This window comes from Saccopteryx leptura, chromosome 3, assembly GCF_036850995.1.
Source record: "Saccopteryx leptura isolate mSacLep1 chromosome 3, mSacLep1_pri_phased_curated, whole genome shotgun sequence".
Lineage (NCBI taxonomy): Eukaryota > Metazoa > Chordata > Mammalia > Chiroptera > Emballonuridae > Saccopteryx > Saccopteryx leptura.
In genome coordinates, this window is record NC_089505.1 from 102903783 (window position 1) to 102917891 (window position 14109).

Below are 14109 nucleotides of genomic sequence, written 5' to 3' on the forward strand. Positions count from 1 at the left end.
GGCAGGCCGGTTTGATTCTTGACTTGGGGGGGGGGGGGGGAGGGGGCACCACTCCTAGCTAAGAGGAAGGTTTTGCCTTTTAATGTGTAAAATGCTTTTAAATTTTCTTGGGGGTAGGAATGAGTTCAGGTTTTTATAATTATTCACAGTGACCAGTGACACAGCCCGAACTCCAGGGGCCTGCAGAATTTGGAAGTTCTAATATAGTGTTCTGTGGCCAAGAAGTCTCCATTTATAAAATCTGAGGGGAGAAGAGGCCCTGGTGTTTAATAACTACAAGGCCTGGACTTCTTTCTCCCAAGGTAGCCTTGGGCCTGGTGAGGAGCTGGAATCCCCTCTGGCTTTTGTAGACTGTCATGTCAAGAGCATTCCAAGTAGGCCTGAGGAGGAAAAAAGGCTGCTCTGGGATTTGGTGGGGCCTATAGAGCTGGAATTTTTTTATATAGGCCTCCAGCTCAATCTGCATCTCTGAGAATGTAATAAATAGTAAAACTTTAAAGAATCTTTTCAATGGAGGGTAGAAAAAAAAATTGGGGTTGCATCATTTTCTAAGTGATCTGTTAGACTGCCCCCTTTCTCCTTTTAAAAAGAGAATTATTTCCCTCTGGTTATTCCTCTTTTGCAGTGGTTCTTCCAGTCCTTGGAGCCTCTCCTATGGTCTGTTTACATTAAGTACTGTCTTTGGAGACTGGGGCTATTGGTCACTATGGGCTAAATTCTCTTAAGTGCAATGATGGGGCTTGGATTATCCTGCTAGAAGCCTTCAGTGACCATTTAAATCAGTGTTGAAATGACCAGTTTTAATCTCAAAACCATTCTGCTATTGATTCCATTGTTGTATATGACACAACTTGACCACATCTTTTTTTAAGGCTAACTAGACAGGGATAGCTTTAAGTCACCCACCTCTGCCCTCTAACTTTAAGTGATTGGGCAGTCCCCTCCCCTCTCTGTCTTTCAATTCTGTAAAATGGGGATAATCTGACCTCATGCCCCCAGAGCTTTGTGAGGATCCGCTATTGAGGGCAGAGGAGAGGGAAACCGGAAAGTCTGAACAATGATCTGTCATTCCATTCGGCTAGCAAAGGGGGTAAAAGTAAGTTGTCCCCGCCCCCCTATCTCTCCGCTGGGTCTTTAGAGTGGGTTTGTAAAAGGCTTTGAAGAAGAAAAGTGCTGTAGAGGTGCTAAGTAGCAGCCAAGAGACCGAGGCCCGCTGCCAGGGGGTCAGGCCTGGGCCGAGGCGGCCGCGGTCTCGGGCTCAGGCCAATTCTGCAGCCGCGAGTAAAGTTCACGTCGTCCGCTTCCCTCGGTGTGGCCTGGAGGGGACCGACCCAGATAGGAAAGCCGGGAGGAAGGCGACGCAGGCTCCGAGAGGCACGAGCTCCGGGCCGGGTTTTCCCCGAAGCTTTCGGAGTCGGGGCTGCCGAGCGAAAGCGGCACAGGGCCTGCCGCCGCTGCGGCAGGTTCTCTCCCCTCCTTCTTTGTGAGGGGAAGAGAGCGAGTCCGTTCCACGGCCTGCGCCCGCTCCGGGCTCCGTTCCGGGTTTGCCAGGCGGCCGCGACGGCGCTGGGTAAAATGGCAGTGCTGAGCCTCGTGTCGGAGTGAGGGGGACTCGGAGGAGAGTGGGGCGCTCTAGCCGCTGAGTCCGGCCGCCCGCCAGCTCGCTCGCCCGCCCGCTGCCGCGCAGCAGCCCCGGCCCGCATCGCGGCCAGGGAGGGGAGGCAGGGCGCCCGGCCCGCACTCCGACTCTGCCTCCCGGCGCCCGGGCTGCAGCCGCGCGCCCTCCAACCCGCCCGTCCCGGGTCCCCCTCCCCCCGCTCCCTCCCCGCCCCCTCCCCTTCGCCTCCCTCCCTCCCTCCCTCCCTCCTCCTTTCTCCGGCAGCAGAAAGCGGAGAGTCACAGCGGGGCCAGGCCCTGGGGAGCGGAGCCTCCACCGCCCCCCTCATTCCCAGGCAAGGGCTTGGGGGGAATGAGCCGGGAGAGCCGGGTCCCGAGCCTACAGAGCCGGGAGCAGCTGAGCCGCCGGCGCCTCAGCCGCCGCCGCCTCCTCCTCCTCCGCCGCCGCCAGCCCGGAGCCTGAGCCGGCGGGGCGGGGGGGAGAGGAGCGAGCGAGCGAGAGCAGCTCAGCAGCGGAGCCCCGCGAGGCCCGCCCGGGCGGGTGGGGAGGGCAACCCGGGGGACTCGGCCCCGGGGCGGGGTGGGAGGGGGGAAAACGACGAAGACAGGGCCGGGTCTCTCCGCGAACGAGACAGCGGGGATCATGGCCGCGCAGGTCGCCCCCGCCGCCGCCAGCAGCCTGGGCAACCCGCCGCCGCCGCCCTCGGAGCTGAAGAAAGCGGAGCAGCAGCAGCGGGAGGAGGCGGGGGGCGAGGCGGCGGCGGCAGCGGCCGAGCGCGGGGAAATGAAGGCAGCCGCCGGGCAGGAAAGCGAGGGCCCCGCCGTGGGGCCGCCGCAGCCGCTGGGAAAGGAGCTGCAGGACGGGGCCGAGAGCAATGGGGGTGGCGGCGGAGCCGGCGGCGGCGGGCCCGGCGTGGAGCCGGACCTGAAGAACTCGAATGGGAACGCGGGCCCTAGGCCCGCCCTGAACAATAACCTCACGGAGCCGCCCGGCGGCGGTGGCGGCGGCAGCAGCGATGGGGTGGGGGCGCCTCCTCACTCAGCCGCGGCCGCCTTGCCACCCCCAGCCTACGGCTTCGGGCAACCCTACGGCCGGAGCCCGTCTGCCGTCGCCGCCGCGGCGGCCGCCGTCTTCCACCAACAACATGGCGGACAACAAAGCCCTGCCCTGGCAGCGCTGCAGAGCGGTGGCGGCGGCGGGGGCCTGGAGCCCTACGCGGGGCCCCAGCAGAACTCGCACGACCATGGCTTCCCCAACCACCAGTACAACTCCTACTACCCCAACCGCAGCGCCTACCCCCCGCCCCCCCAGGCCTACGCGCTGAGCTCCCCGAGAGGTGGCACTCCGGGCTCCGGCGCGGCGGCAGCCGCCGGCTCCAAGCCGCCTCCCTCCTCCAGCGCCTCCGCCTCCTCGTCGTCTTCGTCCTTCGTTCAGCAGCGCTTCGGGGCCATGGGGGGAGGCGGCTCCTCAGCGGCCGGCGGGGGAACCCCCCAGCCCACCGCCACCCCCACCCTCAACCAACTGCTGACGTCGCCCAGCTCGGCCCGGGGCTACCAGGGCTACCCTGGGGGCGACTACGGCGGCGGGCCCCAGGACGGGGGCGCAGGCAAGGGCCCGGCGGACATGGCCTCGCAGTGCTGGGGGGCTGCTGCTGCTGCGGCGGCGGCGGCGGCAGCCGCCTCGGGAGGGGCCCAACAAAGGAGCCACCACGCGCCCATGAGCCCCGGGAGCAGCGGCGGCGGGGGGCAGCCGCTCGCCCGGACCCCGCAGGTACACAGCTGAATGGGGAGGGGGCTGGGGCGAGCGGGGTCCGTCGGGTGGGTGGCGGCTGCGGGGACCGGGCCACAGCCGTGGGTTACCCCCAGTCCGGGGCTCCCACTGCTGGGGAGCTGCCATTGTCTGGCTCTTCTCTCTTAAAATGGCTGCCTGTCTCCCTTCCTTTCCTTCCCTCCTTCAGCCTTTGTGTGGGGCTTTCCCTGATGTGTCTGCTCCCCTTCTTCTTCTCCTCTGGTCCCTTCGAACTCCAGGGGTCTTCAAGGGGGTGCGAGGCAGAATGTGCGGGGAAGGGCCTGGTCCGAGGTGAGAGAGTGCTGGGGGCTTAGGTTAGGGGTGTAGGCAGTGCTAGGAGCTCGGGAGTTGAATGTACAGTTCTTTGCTCACCTGCCGTTTCTCTCTGACCCCCTACGCCTTCCTCCAGGCTGTCCCCCATCCGTGCTTTCAAGGAGGGGCCCCTCGGGCTTGGGGGACCTCAAGGGAGGGCAGGGGCTTGCTTGGGGACAGCTAGAAGCCGGCTGCGGCTCACCCAGAGTAGCCTGGGCCATCTCCTGTCTTAGTCTCCGTGGGCCCAGTGGCCTGGGCTTCTCCCTGGAAGTGCTGGTAAACAGCTGAGTGATTGGAGTAGTAAGTGCAGATTGCTTTGGTTTGGGATTTGAATTATGGAGGTAAAATCCTTCTGTCAAAGCCAGGAGACAGTTGGTCTTAGGTTGACATCCTATCTGTGATCTGATTGGCTCCCCATCTCCTGCTCTTGGCCATTTATAATTGCCTCTGATGTAATGGTACAACAATCCTGATGAGCTCATAAACTTTTACACTCTGCTTTTCTGCCAGTGATAACCCAAACCATCGCTGCCACTATCTGCCTTTTATTCTAGAGCTGAAATTGGCTGTGACCTTGAGGAGGGAGGTTTAAGCAGTAATACTGTATCAGCAGGAGCAGAGCCCCAGACAGGCTGCCCTTGTTACATTGTGTCCGAAACAAAAGAGGCAGTGGCATTTTGCTTGTACCTTGGATTTATTTATTTTTTTGTTACGTTTTATGCAGCCTGAAATAGATTCTGTGTTGTTAGAACAGTAGCTGGGTTTTTCTGTACAATGGGTTTGCTGTTTGTTTTGGTTTTGTGACTTTCCTGATGGTATAAATGACTTCTTTGATGGCTCTGAAGATGCATTTGTCTTGAGTAATTTTGACCCTGTTCACTTTGCAGAATTGAAATGATCTTACTGGGCTTTTTCTTGTGTGGCAAATGTGGGGTATTTATGAGAGGAATAGGAGAAAACTTTTCTGGAGGGGGGACTGCAAGCTTTTTAAGAGAATTTCATATTAGGTTCAAGTGTTCTGTTTTAAGAAAGGCTGGCCTCATTCTTTGTTTACATGTTGAATCTTGTTAACACTTTTCTTTTGTTAATTGAACTTTGGGCAAGCTGCTTAATTTAAAGGGAAGGTGACACATCTTTCATGATCTTGAGAGGGACTTTATCCTAACAGGTGATTTGGTGAAATTTATCACTTGTTCTTGGAATATCAAAAAGGCCAGTTTTCTATTTCATTATATATCACTTTAGAGCTTTAAATAGAGATTGGCCAGTTTTTTTCTTTGCATTTTAAGGTATTTTCCTATCTTTCAAGATAATAAAAGTAATTTACAATGATATTTCATATTTTTTAGAAGTTACAACTTTTAGGTACTTTTTAAAGCATTTTATTTTGCTCTTCCTCCCTCTTTGTTGTGTCTGTTTCCAATACTTTGGGCAGAAATACTGGGTATTTTGTGGAGTCATATATCTTTTAAGCGAAGAATAAAAGCTCCCTTCATATCTTCCCCCTCCCAGCAGTACCCAGTTGTACCTTTGTGGTATGAGATTTTGTTCACTTAGATAGCCTAATTAGCTGTATTCCCTCCCATCTAGAACTGCTTTTCTGCCCTTTCTTTTGAGTTGGGAATTTTGAGAATAGTTGTGTTAGGTGGCAGGTTTAGAGCTCTGTGCCTTGACTCCATATCTTCCATGATGTTGTACATCTGGGCCAGAAATTGGGGAATTTTCAGTTGGATTTCTAGTGTCTGGAGGATAAGTATTTTGCTTTAGTAAACAGAACATCCTCTTGTTTTTGGGTCATTCTATAATCTACACTTTTTTCCCCTCATTCCTTTTTTTTGTGGGGGATGGTGAGAAATGTACCTTAAACTATTAGAGGAAATAATTTGGGATAAGTCAAGAGTTATTTAAAAGCAAAAGTTAATTTGAATTCTGCTGGTTTGGCAAATACGTGTTTTGTTTGTTTCTTTGGATAAAACCAAGTTTTGCCATATAGTAATTTCTGTTTTTAGTCATTAAACAAATATTTGAACACTTTCTTTGTGCTATGATCTGTGCTGGGTAAAAAGGTAGGAAAATAGATATAGTCCTTGTTTGGAAGCTTGTCTGTGCTGCCTTTGGGTGAATTTTCTAATTCCTTTTTAACATCACTCAACATGGCACTTCATACACTGTGGATTCCTGTTTGATTTCAGTTCAGTGTGGAAGACAGTGAAAATTCCAGTTTTGTGGGCTACTTCAGTTCAGCTGTGTAGTCTAGAGGAGGGTTATAGGTGGATTTTGTTCTGAATTCCTCTTTGCTACTTAAAAGGATAAAGCTCTTGTCAGACTATGGTGCCCTATGCTTAAGTATTCTTAAATAATAGGGTCTGGCTCTGTCTCCTTTCCCTAACTCAGTCTTAGGTTACAGATTATTTTGCAGAGACTTGATTAACATAGTTAAAGTGGTAATGTTTTCATTTAGTTCTGCCTTTTTAAAGTAAAAATTAGCTAAATGTGTATATTGTGACTATGTCTTTTTCACAGGAGCTGGGAAGATCCCAGCAGACAATTTTATCCTTTTCTTTAAATACGTTTTCTTTAAGCTGTTGAATCCTGCTACTGATGAAATACTTTCGGTCACCTATATGCTTAACCCTGATGTAAAGCTTTTTATTTGGTATGCTTATAGTTCTAGTACCTTGACAGTAGTACTAGCTCATTAAAGTACAATAGAAAAGTGAAATAGAGTATGTAGTCCACAATTAAGCTGGTTTTGATTGTGGACATTTGGCTGTTCCTGCTAGCTATGGAAATATCAAATGATAAACTACTAGGAAACAAATGCAGGAATTCTGGGCTTGTTATGGGAATGCCTACTGGCAGACACTCTGGTCTGGCGGAAATACAGGACTCTTGGAGCTCTCTCAAATAGGAGGGACCAGGAAAACCACACTGAGATGGCACTTCATTGTGGGGCTTCATGTTTCTGTACTGCCCATGAGAGAACTGGGGGTGATGGAAGTTGGAGTGGCAGTGAGAGAAGAGAAAGCATAGGACTGAGGGTGGCTTCTTTGTATTGGGCCCTGCAAGAACTTTATAAAGGTTCCTTTGTCTATGACAGAGTCACCACGAAAAGTGGCACCTGCTGTAACAAGATGTCTTGGATTGCATTAAACATTTATATGTTGGATTGACTCTTGTAAGGTGTGATGTCTACAGTAGGTCTTTTGCAAAGAGGCAGTGAAATTTTTTTTAAATGTAGAAATAGACTAACCGAAGTAATGGTCTGGGTCCCTTCTCATTCTGCCCTACCCCCACCCACAAAGGATGTATTGATTGGCTTCAAATCCCCAAGTACTAGAAGCAACTGAAGCATGCAAGTATGATTAAAATATGGTATTCAAAATATATTGGCACCGAAAAGTTTTCTCCTGCCGGTGACCTGAGATGACACCCCCATCTCTGAAATGGAGTCCTGATTCCTGGCTTTTATCTGTGGGTTTTACCTTGTTTAGATTGGTCATTATCATTATTGATACAAATCAAGTTGTCTACGGCACAGTGGTAAGGAGTAAAGAGCACAGTACTCTGGAGGAAAAGGAGGCTTTGATTCCACACATAGTTCTAGATTAAGCTGTGTGACGGGCAAATTATTTGCCTTCTGTCCCCCCCCCCCCCTTCATCAGTAAAGTGAAGTTGGGAACTACATGACCTTCTCCCTCTGTGATGCTACACATCTGTCTGTGCTTCCATATTTAACTCATGAGGGTAGCATCTTTCTGTACATTTATAAGTAGGGGTCTTGAGACTATCCCTCTCACCCTGGACTTAAGAAACTCAAGGCTGTTTTCTCCTGAGGATTTTATAGAAACAAGCTCTGAACAGCGAGGTGCAGTGGTGGTCTGTGGCCCTTTACAGAAAAAGTCCTACCAGACTGTCATGAGTCATTCCACCTGGCTAGGGGTTTATAAACACTAAATAGTAATTGAAAAATTAGGCAGACTTCATTAAAGGAAGACATGAAAAATAGTTTCTTCAAAATTTACCAAGAGGGAATTTTGGAGGTATATTAGGGATGGGGAGTGGACATTGATAAATTCAACATTAACACTGCTTCTTTGGGGGGGAGGATAGGAAGATGGGAGAGGTGGCATTAAGCTCTCCATACTTTCTGGTGTTTGAGCAGGTCTAGGTCTGGTTTGGGCAGTTGGTTGTAATCTGAGTGCCTGAACTTGCCCTATAAATTTTGCTGAGAGAGGAGCAAAAAGTTCCTGAGACTAGAACAGGAAAAGCTAAGAGTCTCAGGGTCAATTTCATAGGTATATTGCCTTTCCTCACACCCCTGGTTTTTGAAACTGTGTGGTGTGGTTTGCAAGTGGTCCTAGAAATGCTGTTCTTTCTCTTTAGCACACCTGAATTTCTTTTTTTCCCCCCTCCTCCTGGCTTAGTAGTTTAGAAGTGTAATTTCGGCATATTAAAGGTGTGCTGGAAGGAAGGTTCCCTTTATAAAAGGGGAAAAGGTAGTAGGAAAGGTGTTTGATAATTCTCTGCTTGACGCAGCAGCTTCTTCCTCTCTGAAGGAACCAAAAAATGTTTCAGAGCTTTGTGTAAATACTTGCTGAGCTGTCAATATATACCCAGGAGGTTTCTGTAGTAAGATGTGAACAGCTCTATAGAATGTTTGACAGGCAAATTAATAAACAGTTTTCAATCAAAGATAATGCTAGTCTCTTCTCGTGTGGTAGAATAAAATAACATTGGGGGAAAAGACAGGAATAGGGAAGAGAGTAGGTAGTGTTGGGGGGGTGCAGAGGGCGTAGAGCTGAGGAGCAGTGATCTAAAAGAGAAATGAAGTTAAAAGATGCTGCTCGGGAAGAAGAACCTCTGTGACCCTGGCTCCATGCTGGGCTCAGGGCATTGGAGCCCTCTTCAAAACCAGTTGCAATTTTTTTTCCCCCAATTGCAATTTTTGAGTAAAAACAAATTGAAGTTTGGAAAGAAGGCCCTAAGTTTCAATAATGAGGTGTGTTCCAAAAGCTTGGTGTGAGACTTTGAAATTTAAAGACTTGTTCTTTCAGAAAGGTTTTTAAGGTTTGTGAGATGTTTTTAGGGTTGGGTTTACATTTTTGAAATACCAGAAAGTAGAAAAAAAGGTACTGTAACTTCAGTGTTGTTTTCATCCTCTCTGTTCTGCTTGGCTCTCAGGGTTATAAGCCCACTCCAAGTGCTGGGTTTATTTATATAATTTTTACTGGACTCCTGTGTGTCACTTATATGTATATTAAAATGAATGCCCCTGGGTTCCTGGGTTGATGCAAAGCCCAAATGTTTGGGGACTCACTAAATCCTTCCTGAAGGGTTAAGTGGGTAGATTCAGTCTTTGTTTTTGAAATTGCCATTTTAGGATTAGAAACATTTTTGGGTTCCTTCAATGAAACACTCTTTTTTTTTTTTTTTTTTTAATTTTAGTTTTTTAATCAAACACTCTTTTTATAGAGATATTTTAGAAGTTTAATATCTTAGCAGTCTGCCTGTGGTATACGTATGTACTCTGCTTTGGTAGCCTTGTGAGTTGACCAGATTTATCTCTGAGTCCCTTTTTAAACTAAATCCACTGACTCTGACACCATTTTTCTTCACATGAAGTGTTTTATAGACCAGAGTTCTAGAAGTGCATTTTTGACTTACCACAATAGTAGGGAATATGAATGTAATTATGGCCCTGACCATAATTTTTAGGTTTAGCTAACTTACCAAAGGCTATCGGCTTGTTTTAAACAGAATACGGAAACTTAGGTTGACACTGACATTGATTGCCCAGGCGTTTCACAGTGTGGTGGTGATGGTGGTGATGGTGGTGAGGGTGTTAGAATGTCATCTTGTTGCTGAGAGCATGATTTTTAGCTCAGGGAGATCTGGAGATTCAAATGGGGATGGGAAATTGCTGTATGTGAACATACCAATTAGATACCAAGAAGGAACTTAAAAGATAGACGCAATTTCTGTTTTGGAGGCATTTAGTTTTCTTGGGGGAGCATGCTTCTGTTCACACATCTGGAAAACTTGCAAAGTAAGGTTTTATAAATGGATATTAGACCAAACTAAGTCTATGGGCTGAAGAAATCCAAGAATGAGTAATCAGTTAGACACGTTACGTTGGGACAGCTTTTCAGAGGCAGTGACTTGTGAAGCTAAATGTTTAAGATGGGGGAAGTTAAAATATTAATTTGCTTTTTTCATAACATTACTGAGTTCCATGGGTTTTATAGAATCCAAATTGCACATCCATCCACAGACTGGTAGTTGTCTCCTTCCAGTGACTTTGAGAATTTGAACTCTTAATTATAAAATTCCATGAAAGAGAATGGTTCTAGGGTCTTAGTGGTTCCTGTCGTTATGTGGGGCATTTAGTACAACCTGCCAAGTTCTCAGCCAATTCAGGGGCTCTTTTGTAGTAATTTTGGGTTTGGAAGGTCATGTCACCTTCAGAGTAGTGTGCCCTGGACAACTTTGCAGTGACAATAGTTCAACTTTGGAGAGCCTGAGTTTTTTGTTTTTTGGGCATAGTTAATTGATGTTTCTTTTTATTTATTTTTTAAAAGATTTTTATTTATTGATTTTTCAGGGAGAGAGATGTTGTGAGAGTGAGAAGTATCAACTCATGTGCTTCACTTTGTTTCTTGATTGCTTTGTTGTATGTGCCTTAACTGGACAAACCTACAGTTTTGAACCGGCAACCTTAGCATTCCAGGTTGATGCTTTATTCATTGCATCACCACAGGCCAGGCCTACATGTTTCTTAAAACAAGCCATGAAGTACCTGTTGGGATTCCTGTTATTTTTGAAGGGCTGGGAGCTGAGCTTGAACTGAGTTGCTTTGGTCAGGCCTTACTTACATTGAGGGTTGTTGGGTAAGTAAGCCTGTACATATGCAGTTTGCTCATCAGTTCACAGAAATGGCCATTAATATTTTTTTTATTAGGTTGGCTATGGCCAAGAAGCTCATTAATACTGCAAATACATGCTTACTCCTTATGAGAGCATCTGAAATGTAGTGATTTTGGAGTCTCCTTACCTGCTGATCCATATGTGATTGGACCACACATGACTTCTGGCACTTTTCAAGGGCTGTAAGTGGATGCTTAACAGCTGCGGATGCATGGAGTGTCTAGTGCCAGGCTACTGTGCTTCCACCTGGAAGCGGAGGGTGGGTTACTCTGTTCCAGTATAGAAATATGAGATTTTGAATAGATTTTAGTTTAAAAATATTTCTTCTAACTTCTTTTGCCTTGCCATTCTGGCATTTTGCAAAAGCGAGTTTCTAGTAACTCAGAATTGGGCACCATGTTTCATCTGCCATGGACAGCAGGTGTGTAGGGGCTTGAGATAATAAACTCCTTATTCAATCCCAGGTTTTAGAGGGATCAGGTTAGGGTAAATGTTGACTTAACTGCCTTGACTATTCTCTGCAGTTGCCCCCCTCCCCTTACTTAAATGGATGGAATTAGTTTTTATTGAATATGAAGGGACATCTGAGTGAACTTTTGTGTTTGTTAGTCATTTGTACATATTAGAAGATGGTCTTGGGATAGGTTGAGTCTTTATTCCCAGTGGCTTCTGCATTTTCTAAGGGTGTTCTTCATGGGAAGAAGTCTAATGCCAAGAATGCATTCCAGCATACTGCAAAGTAGGAAATTTGATCCCTAAAATGTTGACTTAGTGTTGGTTATGGTACATATTAGAAATCACCCAGTAATCCAGGACAGATTTTTGTCGCCCTCCAGAAGTTAATGTTGATATGAAATACTAAAAGGGCTTTGGGCACTAGGGCTATGTGCTCTGCAGGCCAGGAGTGCTGCTTTGAATTGTCACACATATGAAGAGGAAATGTGCCATGTACTTTTTTCCTCTTGCATGGGGCTTCCTTATGGCTTTGCTCCTTCTGGTTCCCAAGTCTGCAGTGTTAGATATTAGACTTCCTCCTCCCTTGGCACAGGCACATTTGTGATTTTCTATGGCTCATCACCAGCAGCCAAAAATTTTGTATGCTTTTCCCTCTTAAACTTGTTAGCTTTCAGCTTGCTTATTTATAGACATCTCTGTTAAAAGGAACCCCTCCCTCAAGATTTAGCACCAGCATGACTGCAGCAGGGGAGTTTAGGGGTTGATATGATATCAGTTATTTAAAAACCCATTTACTTTGTGCTTGGTGTTTTTTAGTTTGCCTCCTGTTTTCCTTGAGGTCATAATTTGCTTGCCAGGCATGAGTGCATCTAGGTCCAGCTATTTACTCTCAATTGACTCGTGCCTGGTGTACTTTGACTTTTAAGAAAGTGAGAGTTCAGCCACGTGGTGGAGAATTAAAGGCTACGTCATGCTGGGTGCTTCCTTTTAGAGGAAACAGATATGCCTTTGGGCTCTTCTTGCCCAGTGATTTCCCCTCTCTCTTGGTTAGACCTTAATATGGCTTTTTGTTGTCCATAGAGACTAAGTCATCTGAGCAGAAATGCTGGGAATTAGTTGCTGTTTGTCTTCTCTGGCAAATACAGATGACTTTCTCTTTCCCCTGTGGACAATTTTCAGATCTGGTCAGGTGGTGGAGTTCATGAGTTGGTCCAGCATTAGCTTAGCAGTGTGAAACTCTTGATAATTCAGAGTTGGACAATCTGTCCTCCATCTCCAGACTTCTGACTTGTTACCTGTTTAGGAATCTGGGCTGCCAAAGATAACTATATTAAAAAGGATTTAGGGAACAATTCTCATAGGTAGTTTATCCATAACTTTGTCCTGACTCATGGATAGGGCAAATAGCTAGTAAAAGGTAGAGTGTGTATTTGAATCAGGATTGTTTGATTTTCCAGAGCTTTAACACTATAAACTACTAAAATTGCTTCCCCAAAACAAATTATTCAAGCACTAAGGCTTATTGGGACATTAGTTTTGCAATAGCCTGGAACTCTTAAATGCAGTGAAAGACTGAAAAGCCCTTAGTTACAACTTGACACTATGCCTAGGTTTCTGATGAATGGCCTTGTGATCCCAGTGATGAGAATTAGTCCTCGGGCTCCTTTCTTGGGATGGATTTTAGAGAGCTGTGGTTGGGGGTAAGATTCAGGTTCAAAGATAGAGTCCTTCACTTTGATCTGAGAGGTAACTTGCATTATAAAAACATTTGCAGAGTGATTTTACTTCTGTAACTGGGAGTACTCACTGGGGAGGCAGGGATTATTGTCTTAATTTCCACTTGGGGAAAATGAACACATAAAGGTTAAGTGGCTGTACATATACAAAGTTTCATAACAGAATCAGCTCTAAAACCAAGATTTAAAGTTCCCTCAGGTTGTGTGACTTTAGGCAAGTCACTTAACTTTTCTGAATCTGTATCCTCAGTTATATAGTAAGGAAAAATGACTACCTTGTAGGCTATAGTGAATAGTAAATAAGTTTATCTGAAAGTACTATTATCAAATAAAATTCAAACACGACTCCTGTTTGGTAGAGTCCCCTGTTTGAGAGCAGGATAGAATTAAGTGGTTAAAGAGAGTATTGGTTTTCACTAAATTAAAAACTGTCTCATAGTACTTAGCTGCATCTTAATTAATGCTTAAAAATGCACCCATTTTATTAAGCACCTATTATAGTTGGAGAGCTAGAGTAGTGCAGTGGTTCTCAGTGTGGTCCCTAATCATCAGCATCAGCGTTACCTGAGCCCTGTTTAGAATTGCAAATTCTCAAACTGAATCCTAAACTGTGGCAAACTCTGGCCAGTGTTTTCTAACAAGCCCTTCAGGCAATTGTAATTAATGTACGGTCAAGTTTAAGAACTACTGGGTTTATGCATTTATGTTCAACTGGGTTATGGAATATATCTGAATTACCTTTAAAGCTTCTTCCAAATTATATTATCGGCTAATTTTTTTTAATTTATTTTTTTTTATAGAGACAGAGAGTGAGTCAGAGAGAGGGATAGGCAGGGACAGACAGACAGGAATGGAGAGAGATGAGAAGCATCAATCATTAGTTTTTCATTGCGCGTTGCAACACCTTAGTTGTTAATAGATTGCTTTCTCATATGTGCCTTGACTGCGGGCCTTCAGCAGACCGAGTAACCCCTTGCTGGAGCCAGCGACCTTGGGCTCAAGCTGGTGGAATTTTTTTTTTTTTTTTTTTCATTTTTCTGAAGCTGGAAACAGGGAGAGACAGTCAGACAGACTCCCGCATGCGCCCGACCGGGATCCACCCGGCACGCCCACCATGGGGCGAAGCTCTGCCCACCAGGGGGCGATGCTCTGCCCATCCTGGGCGTCGCCATGTTGCGACCAGAGCCACTCTAGCGCCTGAGGCAGAGGCCACAGAGCCATCCCCAGCGCCCGGGCCATCTTTGCTCCAATGGAGCCTTGGCTGCGGGAGGG

General features: G+C 46.8%; 1 protein-coding gene across 2 annotated transcripts in view; it reads left to right on the forward strand.

Moving 5' to 3' along the window:
* The first annotated feature begins 2207 nt into the window (after positions 1 to 2207).
* ARID1A (AT-rich interaction domain 1A) overlaps positions 2208 to 14109 on the forward strand; it is an 87235-nt gene continuing 75333 nt past the window's right edge. For both annotated transcript variants that reach the window (XM_066375547.1, XM_066375548.1), the window contains exon 1: positions 2208 to 3388. In XM_066375547.1, the coding sequence (XP_066231644.1) occupies positions 2261 to 3388 (1128 nt within the window). In that variant the 5' untranslated portion in view covers positions 2208 to 2260. The remainder of the gene's footprint in view (positions 3389 to 14109) is intronic.